General features: G+C 43.4%; 1 protein-coding gene across 1 annotated transcript; it reads left to right on the top strand.

The window, feature by feature from the left end:
* commd2 (COMM domain containing 2) lies at positions 1 to 8,702 on the top strand. Its single transcript, XM_052017730.1, has 5 exons — positions 1 to 203; positions 2,375 to 2,452; positions 3,083 to 3,165; positions 3,953 to 4,126; positions 5,214 to 8,702. Exons 1-5 carry the CDS (start codon positions 137 to 139, stop codon positions 5,409 to 5,411), a joined length of 600 nt encoding a protein of 199 aa, XP_051873690.1. The 5' UTR covers positions 1 to 136; the 3' UTR covers positions 5,412 to 8,702.
* Positions 8,703 to 13,224: the final 4,522 nt, after the last annotated feature.

Genomic DNA, 13,224 nt, shown 5'->3' with positions numbered 1-13,224 from the left:
AACCTGTGAAGGCGGAACCTTTGTCGGGGTTCTGTGTTTCACACGGAGGTTTCCGGGGGCCGTTGCCGGTGGAGCGGGGCGGAAGTGCTGGGTGTGTGGCGGCGGCCCCTCTGCCGAGGCCCGGGCCCGCGGGAAGATGCTGCTGGTTCTGTCGGAGGAGCACAGGGAGCACCTGGGCTTCCTGACGCGGGTGGACGCTGCCGGTCAGTGATTCCCGCCGCCCCGGTTAGCGGGTGGGCGCCGGGGGTCAATGTCCCTCCCACCTCCCTACCGCCAGCTGCTTCCTCCCCTCTCACCTTCCCCCTCTCCCCCCTCCCCCTCCCCCCTCCCTCCCCCTCCCCCCTCCCTCCCCTTCCCCCCTCCCCCCTCCCTCCCCTTCCCCCCTCCCTCCCCTTCCCCCCTCCCCCCTTCCCCCCTCCCCCCCCTTCCCCCCTCCCCATCCCCCCTCCCCTCCCCCCATCCCCCCTCCCTCCCCCCTCCCTCCCCTTCCCCCCTCCCTCCCCTTCCCCTTCCCCCCTCCCCCCTTCCCCCCTTCCCCTTCCCCCCTCCCCCCTCCCTCCCCTCCCCCCCTCCCTCCCCTCCCCCCCTCCCTCCCCCCTCCCTCCCCTCCCCCCCTCCCTCCCCCCTCCCTCCCCTCCCCCCCTCCTCCCTCCCCTCCCCCCCTCCCTCCCCCCTCCCTCCCCTCCCCCCTCCCTCCCCTCCCCCTCCCTCCCCTTCCCCCCCCTCCCCCCCTCCCTCCCCTTCCCCCCTCCCCTCCCCCTCCCTCCCCTTCCCCCCTCCCCTCCCCCTCCCTCCCCTTCCCCCCTCCCCTCCCCCTCCCCCCCCTTCCCCCCTCCCCTCCCCCTCCCCCCCTTCCCCCCTCCCCCCCTTCCCCCCTCCCCTCCCCCTCCCCCCCTCCCCTTCCCCCTCCCCCCCTCCCCTTCCCCCTCCCCCCCCTCCCCTTCCCCCTCCCCCCCTCCCCTTCCCCCTCCCCCCCTCCCCTTCCCCTTCCCCCCTCCCCTTTCCCCCTTCCCCCCTTCCCCTCCCCCCTCCCCCCTCCCCCCCCTCCCCTCCCCCCTCCCCCCCTCCCCCCCTCCCCTCCCCTCCCCTCCCTCCCCTCCCCCCTCCCCCCTCCCCTTCCCCCCTCCCCCCTCCCCTTCCCCCCTCCCCCCCTCCCCTTCCCCCCTCCCCCCCTCCCCTTCCCCCCTCCCCCCCTCCCCTTCCCCCCTCCCCCCCTCCTCCCCTCCCCCTCTCCTTCCCAACACCCCCATCCCTCACCACTGTAAGGAATTTTTCTTTTCCTTTTGTACTGCCTTGATGTACTGGTGTATGGAATGACCTGTCGGGTGGCACACAAACAACAGCGTTTCATTGTGTCTTGGTACATGTAGCAATAATAAACCAATTACTAATTGCAGGCACTAAATATACGGGTTCCGGTCAGATATTCTGTCTTCATGTTGATAAATGTTACTTTGGTCATTGAGTGATGATCTTTTGCTTTCTGGAGATGGCAGATGGGACTTTTTTAAGTTTCACCTGAAAGACAGCAGCATGCCTGACACTGAAATGTCAAAATAGTGCACAAAATAAATAGTCCAGATGAAGGGTTTTGACCCAAAATGCTGCCTGATGTGCTGAGTTCCTCCAGCAGCTTGCTTTTTGCTTAAGATTCCAGCACCTGCAGTCTCTTGTGACTCCAGTGCACACTAATTTCATCCTGTATCTAATGACATAAGTGCAAATAAGCTGAGGTCTGCGCAATATTTCTCTCTATCGGATATTAGCCCATTTATTAAATATACCTACTGACCTTAATTTACCAATTCAGCTTTATAATTTACTGTGATAGGATTTGAGTTGTAGCACTTACTGGTTCAGTACTAAAACCATTATACATAGTGTTTTATATCAGACTGATTGCAAATGAGGTTTTCAGAGTAGTTTCCCTCTCCTTGAAAAGATGCTTGACATTTAAGATCCTGCCATGTGACACAAGATTGCATCCAAATAGTGGCGTAGAACAACGCACTGTTGTATTCCAACCCATAAACCAGTCTGATGGAAAGCAAGCAAAATGGGAAAGAGTAAATAATTAACACAAAGGGAAAAGAGTAGTTTTGTTGTGTTTTCAATATTGCGGAGTCACATTTGTACAGCATGGAATCAGGCCCTTCAGCCCAACTGGTCCATGCTGACCAAGATGTCTCGTCTAAGCTAGTCCCATTTGCCAGTGTTTGGCCCATAACCTTGTTAAACCTTTCCGATCCAACCTCTCCCTATAACTCGGTCCCTCGTGTCCTGGCAGCATCCTTGTAAATTTTTTCTGCAATTCTCCTTAAATCTTTTCTTGTAATAAGTCAATCGTTTGTCCAATGAACTTTTCATTGTTCAGTTGTAGGAGAATTCTGTCGAATTGCTGTGGAATTTTTGAAGAAAGGCTCAAATCCCAAAATATTTGAAGGAGCGGCAAGTATGTCATATTTGAAGAAACAATGTGCTTTGAGTCGTGAATTTCCTATTGTTGATGTTTTTCTATCTGTAGTTAGGGAAGCAAACATGTCTTCCCATTGCCCTACATGTCAAAGGTTAGAAGCTTTCCTCTCACTTATTTTCAATTTTACAATGTTCCCCAATGTAGGTGGAACCATAACATTGTAGATTTTCCACTAAAAGAACCAGTGCAAAAGTAGAATTTTGCAGAACGCTGCTACTTTGAAGCCAGTGTGATACTAAATACAACATAGTATTATGGTCATGTGGGTTTGCACACCTGGTTAAACAGGTGAGTGATCAGCTAAGAACTGGGGAGAACATCCATTTCCTTGTCAACTGATGCAGATCTAGCAAGAAAGTTTACATAGTTTTCTTTGATTCTGTAGGGTATCATGGCAGTTATTTTGCACTGAATTTTAACTCTGTTCCTGTACCCACTGCTAATAGAAGTTGCTGAATCTTGCTTGCTGGATGTCACTAAATGGGAAACCAATTCTCATCGTTGTTTTGCCCACTGTTGTGATATTGCTTTGGAACTGCACTAACCCCTCTGAAGCACAAGGTGTGTCCACTTTTCCAGTTGTTGGTTTGCTTTTTTTTCCTGCAGGGAAGCTGAATGTGAGTACTGAAACAGTGCAACATGGAGTGGAGGGACTGATGTATCTGATGACGGAAAGCTCCAAAATGATGGTAAAGAAATTTAATTTGTGTATTTTTGGCCTTCACTTTTGATATCCCGCACTCTTTTCAATCTCTTGAGGGATTTGCATGTAATTTTTTTTCACGCTTTCCTCAGCTTTAGTTTCAGTTATGATTCAATTGGTTTCACTTGCCTCTCGTGGGTGATGGGTTTCAAATACTACCTCAGAGGACTGGATCTCAAACTGTAGGCTGCTGGTGCTCTTCGGTTCTGTGGGCATTCTGTACCATTGAGTGCAGACTTTCAATGAGATGTTATTGAAATAAAAATGACATTATTTTGACAGAGTTATCCTAGAGTCCTTTCCAATATCTAATTAATATTACTTTTTAAAAAAATGTCGGTGATTATCACATTGTGCTTTGTAGGAGGTTTGCTCTGTGCAAACTGGCTGTGGCTTTTCAACAGGAGTGACAACATCTTCCATTTATCTTCATCTTTTAAGATGGCAAATGTCCAAAGATGCTTCACTGGAGTGTTACCCAAAAAAAAGTTGATTTCAAGCCACATAAGTTAGTAGTACAACTTGGTCAAAGAGGTAGGTTTTAAAGAACTTCCAGACAGCGATAGAGAGGCAGAAAAGTTTTGGGTGGGAATTTCCTGTAGCCGTTGTTTCCCTGACATCTGGCAATCCAGAATGGGTGTTAAACCTATGATTTTTTTGTTTCTTTTTCCATGTTTCTGTAGCTTGCATAATCACTGTCTTATTCTAGGAAGGAGAAATAATTTCACTGTTAAATTTGAATGTAATATGTAATAAATATAATTTGTGGTTAGATTTCTGAAGTGGATTTCCAGGACTCTGTGCTTGTCTTGGGGTTTTCTGAAGATCTCAACAAGTTGCTGCTTCAGCTATACCTGGACAACAGGAGAGAGATTCGGCACATTCTGAGTGAACTGGCTCCCGACCTCCCTCATTACCACAACTTAGAATGGAGACTCGATGTACAGGTAAAGAATTTAAATCTGTTACAAAACCCAATTTTTCCAAACACAAGTGTATTTTCATTTTCCTTTTCCTTTCCCTTGCCATGTTTTGATTTATATCGCCATTCGTAATCATCAGAAGGACTAATGTTTTGATGAAGTGAGTTGCTATAAACGTGTACCTCATTCGAGGTTTGTCGAGGTTTTGCCAGGCATTACTCTGTTGTTAAATTCCGCAGTAATGGGATTTAAATCAACGGTATACATCAGTCAAGTGGGGAGGACCAGACTGATGATTCAAATCACTGCTGTGGTCACGTGCAAATATGGAGAGGTCTCTGCTGTTGCTCTGATGCTGGACTCATTGTGGAGTCTGGCAGCGGCTTGCCGACCTCCTGCAGTCTCCCAGCAGTTAAGCTGATAAATCTACCTGCTGAACTTGTGCTAAATTAGACCTGGTGTGAGGTTAGCACCGTGGAAAGGAGCAACTCGGAAAGTCAAGTTTCAGGTTATTAATATTTTTTTGAAGTGAGTTAATTTAAATGTATTTAATTCTTAATCTGTATTTAAAAATGCTCTATTGTTTTTTTTAGTGCTACTTTTACATTTTTGAAACATGAAGAATGATTAACTCTAGTGTTTGACATTCACAAACAGTGAAAATAATGCAGAGGCTGCATCAGTTGTCGGGGATTTGCATCTTGCATTAAATTCTTCTTTGTTTGAATCCCTGGTCCTTATCTATACAAGGGTTACTGTGATACTCCCATCTTCCTTCCTAGTCTGGCTGAACCTTTTACAAATACACTTCACCATTTTGGTTTTATTCACTCCTAGATTCTGCACTAAATTCCCATGCTTTTTACTTCCCTCATACTGGTTCTTGTGAGGTGTGTATTGGAGGTCTAAATGAACCGTGTTGTAGGGACGACTTCTGTATAGCGTCTATAGGTATTTGGTGGGGGTTACACTGAGCATGCCTTTGCTGTTCTAATTGCATTGTTATTAAGGTAATACATTCCAAAACCATAAACAAGAGTTTTCTTTTTCTGTTTGCTGCTCTCCTATGATGTTGGGATGGTTCTAAATGTTCACTTATTTCTTCCATCAGTTAGCCAGTCGTGCTTTGAGGCAACAGATCAAACCACTTCTGACCCTGAAACTGCACCTTGAACAGAATGGTTGTCAGAATGCCAGTGTATTTCAGACTGACCCTGCAACCCTGCTGCACCTCATTCGCAAGCTGGAGCAAGCACTGAGTGAAATGAAGACAAACCACTGTAGGAGGATTGTGCGCAATATAAAATGAGATGATCAGCGATTGGCATTCCTTGTGCCAAATTGAGGTGGCCGAGTGAAATCGGGAAACTTGCTAATTTGTGTACTGGATCTTTATAATTGGAAGCACTTTGTAGAATGACAGTGGTTTTACTCTTGGTATTTATTGAAATGTTTCAACACAGGAAGCTACCCATCAGTAAAATGTGTAAGAGTATTATTAGCTGGAGTTGTCACAATGCTCTCCATAAAGTGCTTTATATTGATTGCTATTCACTGTTAAGATCTGCACTCTGGCTGGTCACACACTAGTGTTCTTTTTTGGCCAGATAAATATTGCCTTGGGTAGAAAGAAAAGGTTGGGAGGGGGGAAGAAGAAGAAGTAGGGATCAGTAGCAGAAGAATGATGTGCAGAGAGGACTGAAATAATCATAAAAGACAGCTAAACTTAATCAGCACGGGGGGTGGGGGTGAAATAATAGATGTTGGATGGGGACGGAAAGAAGGTATTGGAACCATTGCTTCCTGGATAATACGTACTGCCTTTCTACCTCTGGAGGTTGAGCTTTAACCAGTGACAGCCTGACAGGATGCAAGTCCCTCCTCTGTGTGGAGGCTGCCATGCTCTTGCATGCAATGAATTTGGGCTTTATCTGTCCACTTGATAACTCACAGCACAAGGTTCTTCACAAAAAAGGCACTAAATTGGCAGCCTTGCCTAGCACAGAAAGGGAGCTTGACGTCAGAGGTTAGTGTGAGGCCATTTACTGGAATGGCGTTGGGAAAGCTGTACTCTGGTTGGCATTTGACAGGAAGCATGCTGGATTTGCTGTCATTGAGGCTTATTACTTTGTCTAGGATTAGAAGATGGGGAAGAAAACAATCCCAAGTATAAATCTATGAACTTTATATTGCTTGACCATTTAGAAAGACCATCCTTTTTATATTTTTGAGAATTTTGAAGCTCCTTGTCAGTGCATTTAATATTAATATTTTTTCCAATTGTGGTTCTTTTGTGACAATCATTGCTGGTGGCTGTTAGATCAAAGTCGTAAGCTAAAAGTTTATTCATAACTGCCATATCTAACTTGTAGGAGTCCAGTGTTGATTTAATTTAACTTGGGGTGTGAGTCTTGCTTTATCCATAGAAGACTAAAGAATGCTTTGTAAATCAGATGCAGTGTTTACTGACTGTTAGTAACAGTTAATTCAGAGTATTAGTACTATTGAAATAAAAAAATAATTTCAGTGCAATATAGTGTAGATAAAAGTACTTTGCCTCTGGGAGGGATGTCAGCTGCCTGTTGAAGCTGATTGAACTATTTGGTTTCATCATTGTAACATGAAAGTTTGCATTGCCTGCTGTCTGCTCTTTCTTTTACCTTCTGTTGCAAAGTCCCTTCTGTCCCTCTAACTTCTCCTTTGACATGAGCGTTTTGTTAGCTTGGGTAACTGGGAATAGCTGTCGAACCTTGGTAATGTCTCTGCCAGTCACGTTCCATTGCATGAGTGGAAAGGAAACAGAGCCAGCCACATGACTGGCATCTTCACATCACTCTTAGAGACGTCAATATTAAAGTGAACATTTTGATGTAATGACAATGTTTGGGGAAACTTAATAGGAAAAGTGAATAGTATCTGTAGATATACAAAGGGGTAGTAATACGCATTCATTTCTCCCTGGCATCTCTTCTGTTTTCCTTTTACATGATTGAAATCAGATTGAAAATGAAGCCTTTTTGGGTAGAATGGCCTTTCGCTGAATAGGGAGTGCTGTTCATGTTTTTTCATTACCTGTTCATATGCCATAGATGAGCTCCATTCTAAAATGGTTGTTTTCAAATTGCTGAATAGCAGCTGTAAAGCATTAAAGTGGAAAAATGAAGGATACTGAGAATTGCGCTTGCCTACAATCTCTAAAATTTGTACTAATGAAACTATTCAGGCATCTGTACATTCCCTTTTGAGTATTTAAAATTAATTCTAACCAGCAAAATCTAAAATGGTGATTGAGTTACTGGGGAATTTCACTCTAACATGTATATTTGGTCAGATATGCTTTCTTTTTAACCTTTTTCTAACATTTTTCCCTACTGCTCAAATTATTTCATTTTCCTAACTTTAAAGCTGGTTTTGTACTGTGATTAATTTGATGCAAGCCTATGAACTGTGATTTTTATTATCACTGTTTAGTCCAAAATAACTGGAACCAGATTTATGAAATGTTATTGAGAAAGTCAATATTTGTACCCGATATAACAGTACTGCCAAACAAGCATTTGTGCCAAAATGTTATGCAGTATGAAACATTGTGGTTCTGTTTGTACTTGATTCTTAATTCGTCACTCTGGTGCCTAAAATGTTATAAAATGCTTCTGGATTGTTTACTTTTGAATTTCCCTCCTATATTTTAGTAAACACACCAGATATTGTGATGACTACCATTTAGTTACTAAGCTAAACTTAATACACATTGTGCCTGCACTTTGTTGTACCATAATGTACTGTACTTTGAAATTAATTGCTGGAGCAGATCTAGTGAAATCTGCCTTGGAGACCACCATGGTTTCACAGTGTGTCTGAAAATACATGGATCTTAGAAATGCTTATGTTATATACTGTTAGAATTAATTCTCATTTTAAATATTTAGACATGATATACAGAATTTTGTTTCAATGTTCTGAGCCATATTTTGAAGGCTGGCTTGCATGCTTCTCTAAGGTTCTTCAAAACTTAAGTTAAACTAACAGTTCACCAGTACAATAGTTGAACAAAGCTTTCTTTGACAGAACCTGTCGTCACCTAGCATTTGTTTTCCACGATTGCTAGGAATAGGAAAGAGCTCTAGAATTACGGAAACCATTTGAGGAAGGATCTCCTATGAAGGAATTATAAATTTATTTGTAGCAGTTGGCAAACCCCTTTGTGCAATGTGTGGACCATTTCAAAGCTGACAAACCTTGGTTCCAGGTTTTTACTGCATTCTGATTTCTATTGTGTAAACGATTAAGCATCCAATATGAATGGCTATTCTGTTAAGTATTCCTTAAAAGATGCTGAGGATAATAAGTGTGTGTCAGTTTGGGGAGGACAGGTACAATTGGCAGCAGCGGATCAAGGCTGATGCGAAAGATTACTTGTCTGCAGGATCAAGTGTGATTGAGTTGAATTTAATTCTTTGCCTTTTTCAGGTTGACTGAAAATGACTGTTTAATAGGTGCAGGTTTAAGATATTAAAAGCAATCTGGGTATAGCAATCTTGAGCTGATTGGAGCTTTGCTTATGAGAACAAGTAATTAAATGCAATTTTTGTTTGACTTTAAGTGTGGCTAATGTCTTTATTTGAACGTAGAAGCAGGAGCAGACCATTTGGCCCCTTTTGGCTGCCTCACTGTTCAGTAAGCTCATGTCTTTAATTGCAGCTCTACTTTCCCCCAAAAATCCCTTATCCTTTTGATTCCCTTATATCCAAAAAATAACCTCTTCTTGCATGTACTCGAGACTGAGCCACCATGGCCCTCATGGGTGGAGAATCCAAAACATTCTCTATCCTCCAGTTGAAGTTTCTTATCTCTCTCCTGAGTGTCATCGCAAACTAATTGGACAACTTGCACTCGCTTCTCAATCACAGTTTATTTAGTTGTGCACAAGGAGTCTGGCCCCTGTCACTGAACTATTTTAAAGTTTCAACAAAGAACTCTCATTTTTATACAAGAATTGACTAATTGAAATCTTGCGCACCTTAGAATTCCTTGTTTGCATGCATAAAATACCAATCACGTTAATGGCCAGTTATACCTTAGTGTGGAAGTAAAGTAATTGTCCGATAATTAGTGTGTACCCTGCAATCCTTCATTTGCATCTTTATCTTGTCTTGGTCTGCCTGGTGACCTTGGCTCCCGTGCTGTACCAAGAGGAGCTGTGTCTCAAGGACCTTGCTCAGCATGGGTGACTGCACACTGTCTGCAAACCACCTCTGCCTGCACATTATCTTAACCCTTGCCTTGCTGCAGCTTCCAGAGTGGCTGACTCCTAGGCACCCCAGCCAGGTGTAGCCTTTCATACGCTCTCTTCGCAATTTACTTCTGCTACTTTGTGTCATTCAGCAACCAGACCTTTTGGTGATTTCATCTCCTTGTAAAAAAGGTGAGACCTTGACACTGCTCTGTGGCACATGGCACATTACATCTTGCCAGTCAGAAAAAGACTTGTACATGCCCACTCTCTGCTGTTAGCCAGCTAATCTATCCTTACCAATAGTCTACCTCCTGCATGTTGTGGAAAATAGAAGCACAATATCAAATGCCTTCTGAAGATAATTAAAGACATGAGCTTACTGAACAGTGAGGCAGGTACTAGCTAACTTCCTGCTTAAGAACACAGGGGTTACCTTCATCATGTGGACTGCTGTGGTTCAAGAAAATAGCTCATCAATATCTTCTCAAGCTCACCTACAGGTGAGCAATAAATGCTGCCTTACAAACAATATCCACATCCTGAGAATGGATTAAAAAAAATTCCACACCATGGCTTCAACACCTAGAATAGATGATCAATGGTGCCTTATTACATTTGTCCACATCACAAGAAAACATATACTTACAAAATTATAGTTTAGGTTGCAGGTGCTAGCTTAATTTTGTGGAATCTACTCCCACCCTAATTCTTCTAACCCTATGAATGGAGACTTCTACTTCTTCCTATTTCATGTCATTACCTAGCTTTTTCTTAAATGCACCTATGTGTTTTGTCTTAACTAATCCCTATGCAAACAAATTCCACTCCTGGGGGGAGAATTTTCCCCTGAATTCCTTATTGGATTTGGCAGTGACTATCTTATTTAAGTGGCGGGTGATCTTTGGAACTTCTCCTTCACTGGAAACCTTCCCATCTGTCTGCTCTCTTCAAACTATTCAGAAATTTAAAGCTCTTTATCAGGTTGCAGGCAACCTTAACTACTCTGCAGCCAGACAAAATGGGGTCCTTGAAACACTCCCAAGATAGGACACCAGCATCCTATTGCCAGCTAAAATGTTGAACTTGATTGGACAGCCAAACTGCCAAGGAGATTTTGACCAGCATGCAACAAAGGAGATGTGTGTAGCAATTTTACACGGAGAGTGGTGGGTGCCTGGGATGTGCTGCCAGGGGTGGTGGTGGAGGCAGATACGATAGAGGCATTTAAGAGGCTCTTAGATGGGCACGTGAATGTGCAGAGCATGGAGGGATATGGACATTGTGTAGGCAGAAGGGATTACTTAGGCATTTAATTACTAATTTAATTAGTTTAGCCCACTATGTTGTGTCAAACTAATTCTATTCTCAAGGCATTCTTGCTCAGCCTGGATAAACTGACCAGGGGATTATATTATTTTAGTAATGAAAATCAGGTTTGAAATAACCTGCAACCTTGTGCAGCTGAAAACTCTGCTTGTTATGTTCACCTCTGCCTTCGAGATACATATTTATCATTTGAGGAGAGCCATGTGTTTCCCCAATTTCTTTTAAAAGTGGGGGATTCATAAAGGATTGGCTGGGGCATTGCCAGATCAGTACTGTGGGTCAGAGGGGATTATTTAACTGAGCATTCCTAAATTGGTTACAAATCTCCAGTTGCTTCTGCCAAGAGTAGAGAACGAGAGGTTTGCAACAGCTGATCAAATCAGCTGAAGGGTAGGGTGAATATGTTTAGGCTTGTCATATGAGTTTAAAACAGCATTTGCCCAGTGTCACATGACCAAACATTTCAACGGTAACAATCTCTGACAGATTTGATTAATGCAGATAAATCATTCTAAAAAGTTGCAAATGCATGGAACGTGCTGTTAAATACCTCCTAATACATTGGTTTAAGTTAACTGTTATCAACATACATTGTCACTCCTGATGGAGTTGCCACAAACTTTTTCCAGTACAGCAGGGTGTAATTAGTGCAAATATTGGTATTGGTTTATTATTGTCACTTGTACTGAGGTACAGTGAAAAACTTCTCTTGCAAACCGATCGTACAAGTCAATTCATTACACAGTGCAGTTACATTGAGTTAGTACAGAGTGCATTGATGTCGTACAGGTAAAAACTAACAGTACAGAGTAAAGTGTCACAGCTACAGAGAAAGTGCAGTGCAATAAGGTGCAAGGTCACAACAAGGTAGATCGTGAGGTCATAGTCCATCTCATTGTATCAGGGAAATGTTCAATAGTCTTATCACAGTGGGATAGAAGCTGTCCTTAAGCCTGGTGGTACGTGCCTTCAGGCTCCTGTATCTTCTACCCAATGGAAGAGGAGAGAAGAGAGAATATCTAGCGTGTAGATAACAGGTGATAAACCGTCATCTTATGCCAGTCAGCAGAACCCATGCCCACGAGTCAGAAGAGTCCAGGTTCAAGTCCTACGTCATGTCCTTAAATCTAGATGGATGGAACAGTGTGAATGGACTGTTGGAGGTGCTTGTTTGTTGGGTCAGATTTTAACCTGATGCTCTGCTTCTTCCCTTGGATGGATATTAAGCATTATTCCAGAGAAGAGGACATCGTACATGATGACCTGGCCAATATTTATCCTTCATCAACATCTCTGAAAAGTCTGATTTTCTGTTCTTTTCTCTTTCTTGGGTGGAAGCCTGATGTACCTAAACAGGTGCATTGCAACTGTGACTGCTCCTAAAACAAAACGCTGTATAGTGCTAAGGGAATTTTGAAGGAATATGAAAGGTACCTTATAAATGCAAATCAAAAACAGAAAATAATCTATTTTTTTCAGTTTCCAAGCTTTTTATATTTAGTGCCATTTAATCCATATTTGTAGCACCCTTACCTTGAGATAGAAGTTATTTAGGCTCAAAATAAGCATGTATTTGATTGTAACATTTGGTATTGGTATTTGTTTATTATTGTCACTAGTACCGAGGTACAGCGAAAAACTTGTCTTGCATATCAATCGTACAGGTCAATTCATTACACAGCGCATGGAGGTAGTACAGGGTAAAACAACAACAGAATACAAAGTAAAGTGTCACAGCTACTGGGAAGTGCATTGCAGGTAGACAATAAGGTGCAAGGTCATAACAAGGTAGATTGTGAGGTCAAGAGTCCATCTCATCGTGTAAGGGAACTGTTCAATAGTCTTATAACAGTGGGATAGAAGCTGTCCTTGAGCCTGGTGGTATGTGCCATCAGGCTCCTGTATCTTCTGATGGGAGAGGGGAGAAGAGAGAATGACCCAGGTGGGTGGGGTCTTTGATTATGCTGGCTGCTTCACCAAGGCAGTGAGAGGTATAGAAAGAGTCCACGGAGGGGAGGCTGGTTTCCATGACGTGCTGGGCTGTGTCCACGACTCCCTGCGGTTTCTTGCAGTCCTGGGCAGAGCAGTTGCCGTACCAAGCCGTGATGCATCCAGATAGGATGCTCTCTATGGTGCATTGATAAAAGTTGATGAGTGTCAAAGGGCACATGCCAAATTTCTTTAGCCTCCTGAGGACGTAGAGGCGCTGGTGAGCTTTCTTGGCCGTGGCATCTACGTGGTTGGACCAGGACAGGCTATTGGTGGTGTTCACTCCAAGGAACTTGAAGCTCTCAACCCTCTCGACCTCAGCACCATTGATGTAGGCATTTCAATGGAGTGCTGCATTACTGAGTGCAGCAGCTTTCAAATGAGGCCAGAAGTGAAGGTCTCAGCTTCTTGGCCACAGACTGTAAAAGATCACTTGAACCGTTTATGGAACAAGAATGGAGTTCTTACAGTGTCTGTGCTGACAGGACCCCCTGTAAAAACAGATTACCTGATTATTAATCTGCTGTTTTGGAGATGTAGCTTTGTGCAAATTGTATTAAAACAGTATTAG

The sequence above is a fragment of the Pristis pectinata genome, chromosome 6 (assembly GCF_009764475.1).
Source record: "Pristis pectinata isolate sPriPec2 chromosome 6, sPriPec2.1.pri, whole genome shotgun sequence".
In the NCBI taxonomy this organism is placed as follows: Eukaryota; Metazoa; Chordata; class Chondrichthyes; order Rhinopristiformes; family Pristidae; genus Pristis; species Pristis pectinata.
Note: the sequence above shows the minus strand (reverse complement) of the source record. Positions and strands in the feature narration are given on the sequence as shown.

What these genes read in the sequence shown, in the direction of transcription:
- commd2 (XM_052017730.1), top strand. Translation starts at nt 137, where the DNA reads ATGCTGCTGGTTCTGTCGGAGGAGCACAGGGAGCACCTGGGCTTCCTG. An exon ending in GACGCGGGTGGACGCTGCCG is followed by an intron (nt 204 to 2,374) that starts GTCAGTGATTCC and finishes TTCATTGTTCAG; the next exon opens with TTGTAGGAGAATTCTGTCGA. An exon ending in AATGGAGACTCGATGTACAG is followed by an intron (nt 4,127 to 5,213) that starts GTAAAGAATTTA and finishes TTCTTCCATCAG; the next exon opens with TTAGCCAGTCGTGCTTTGAG.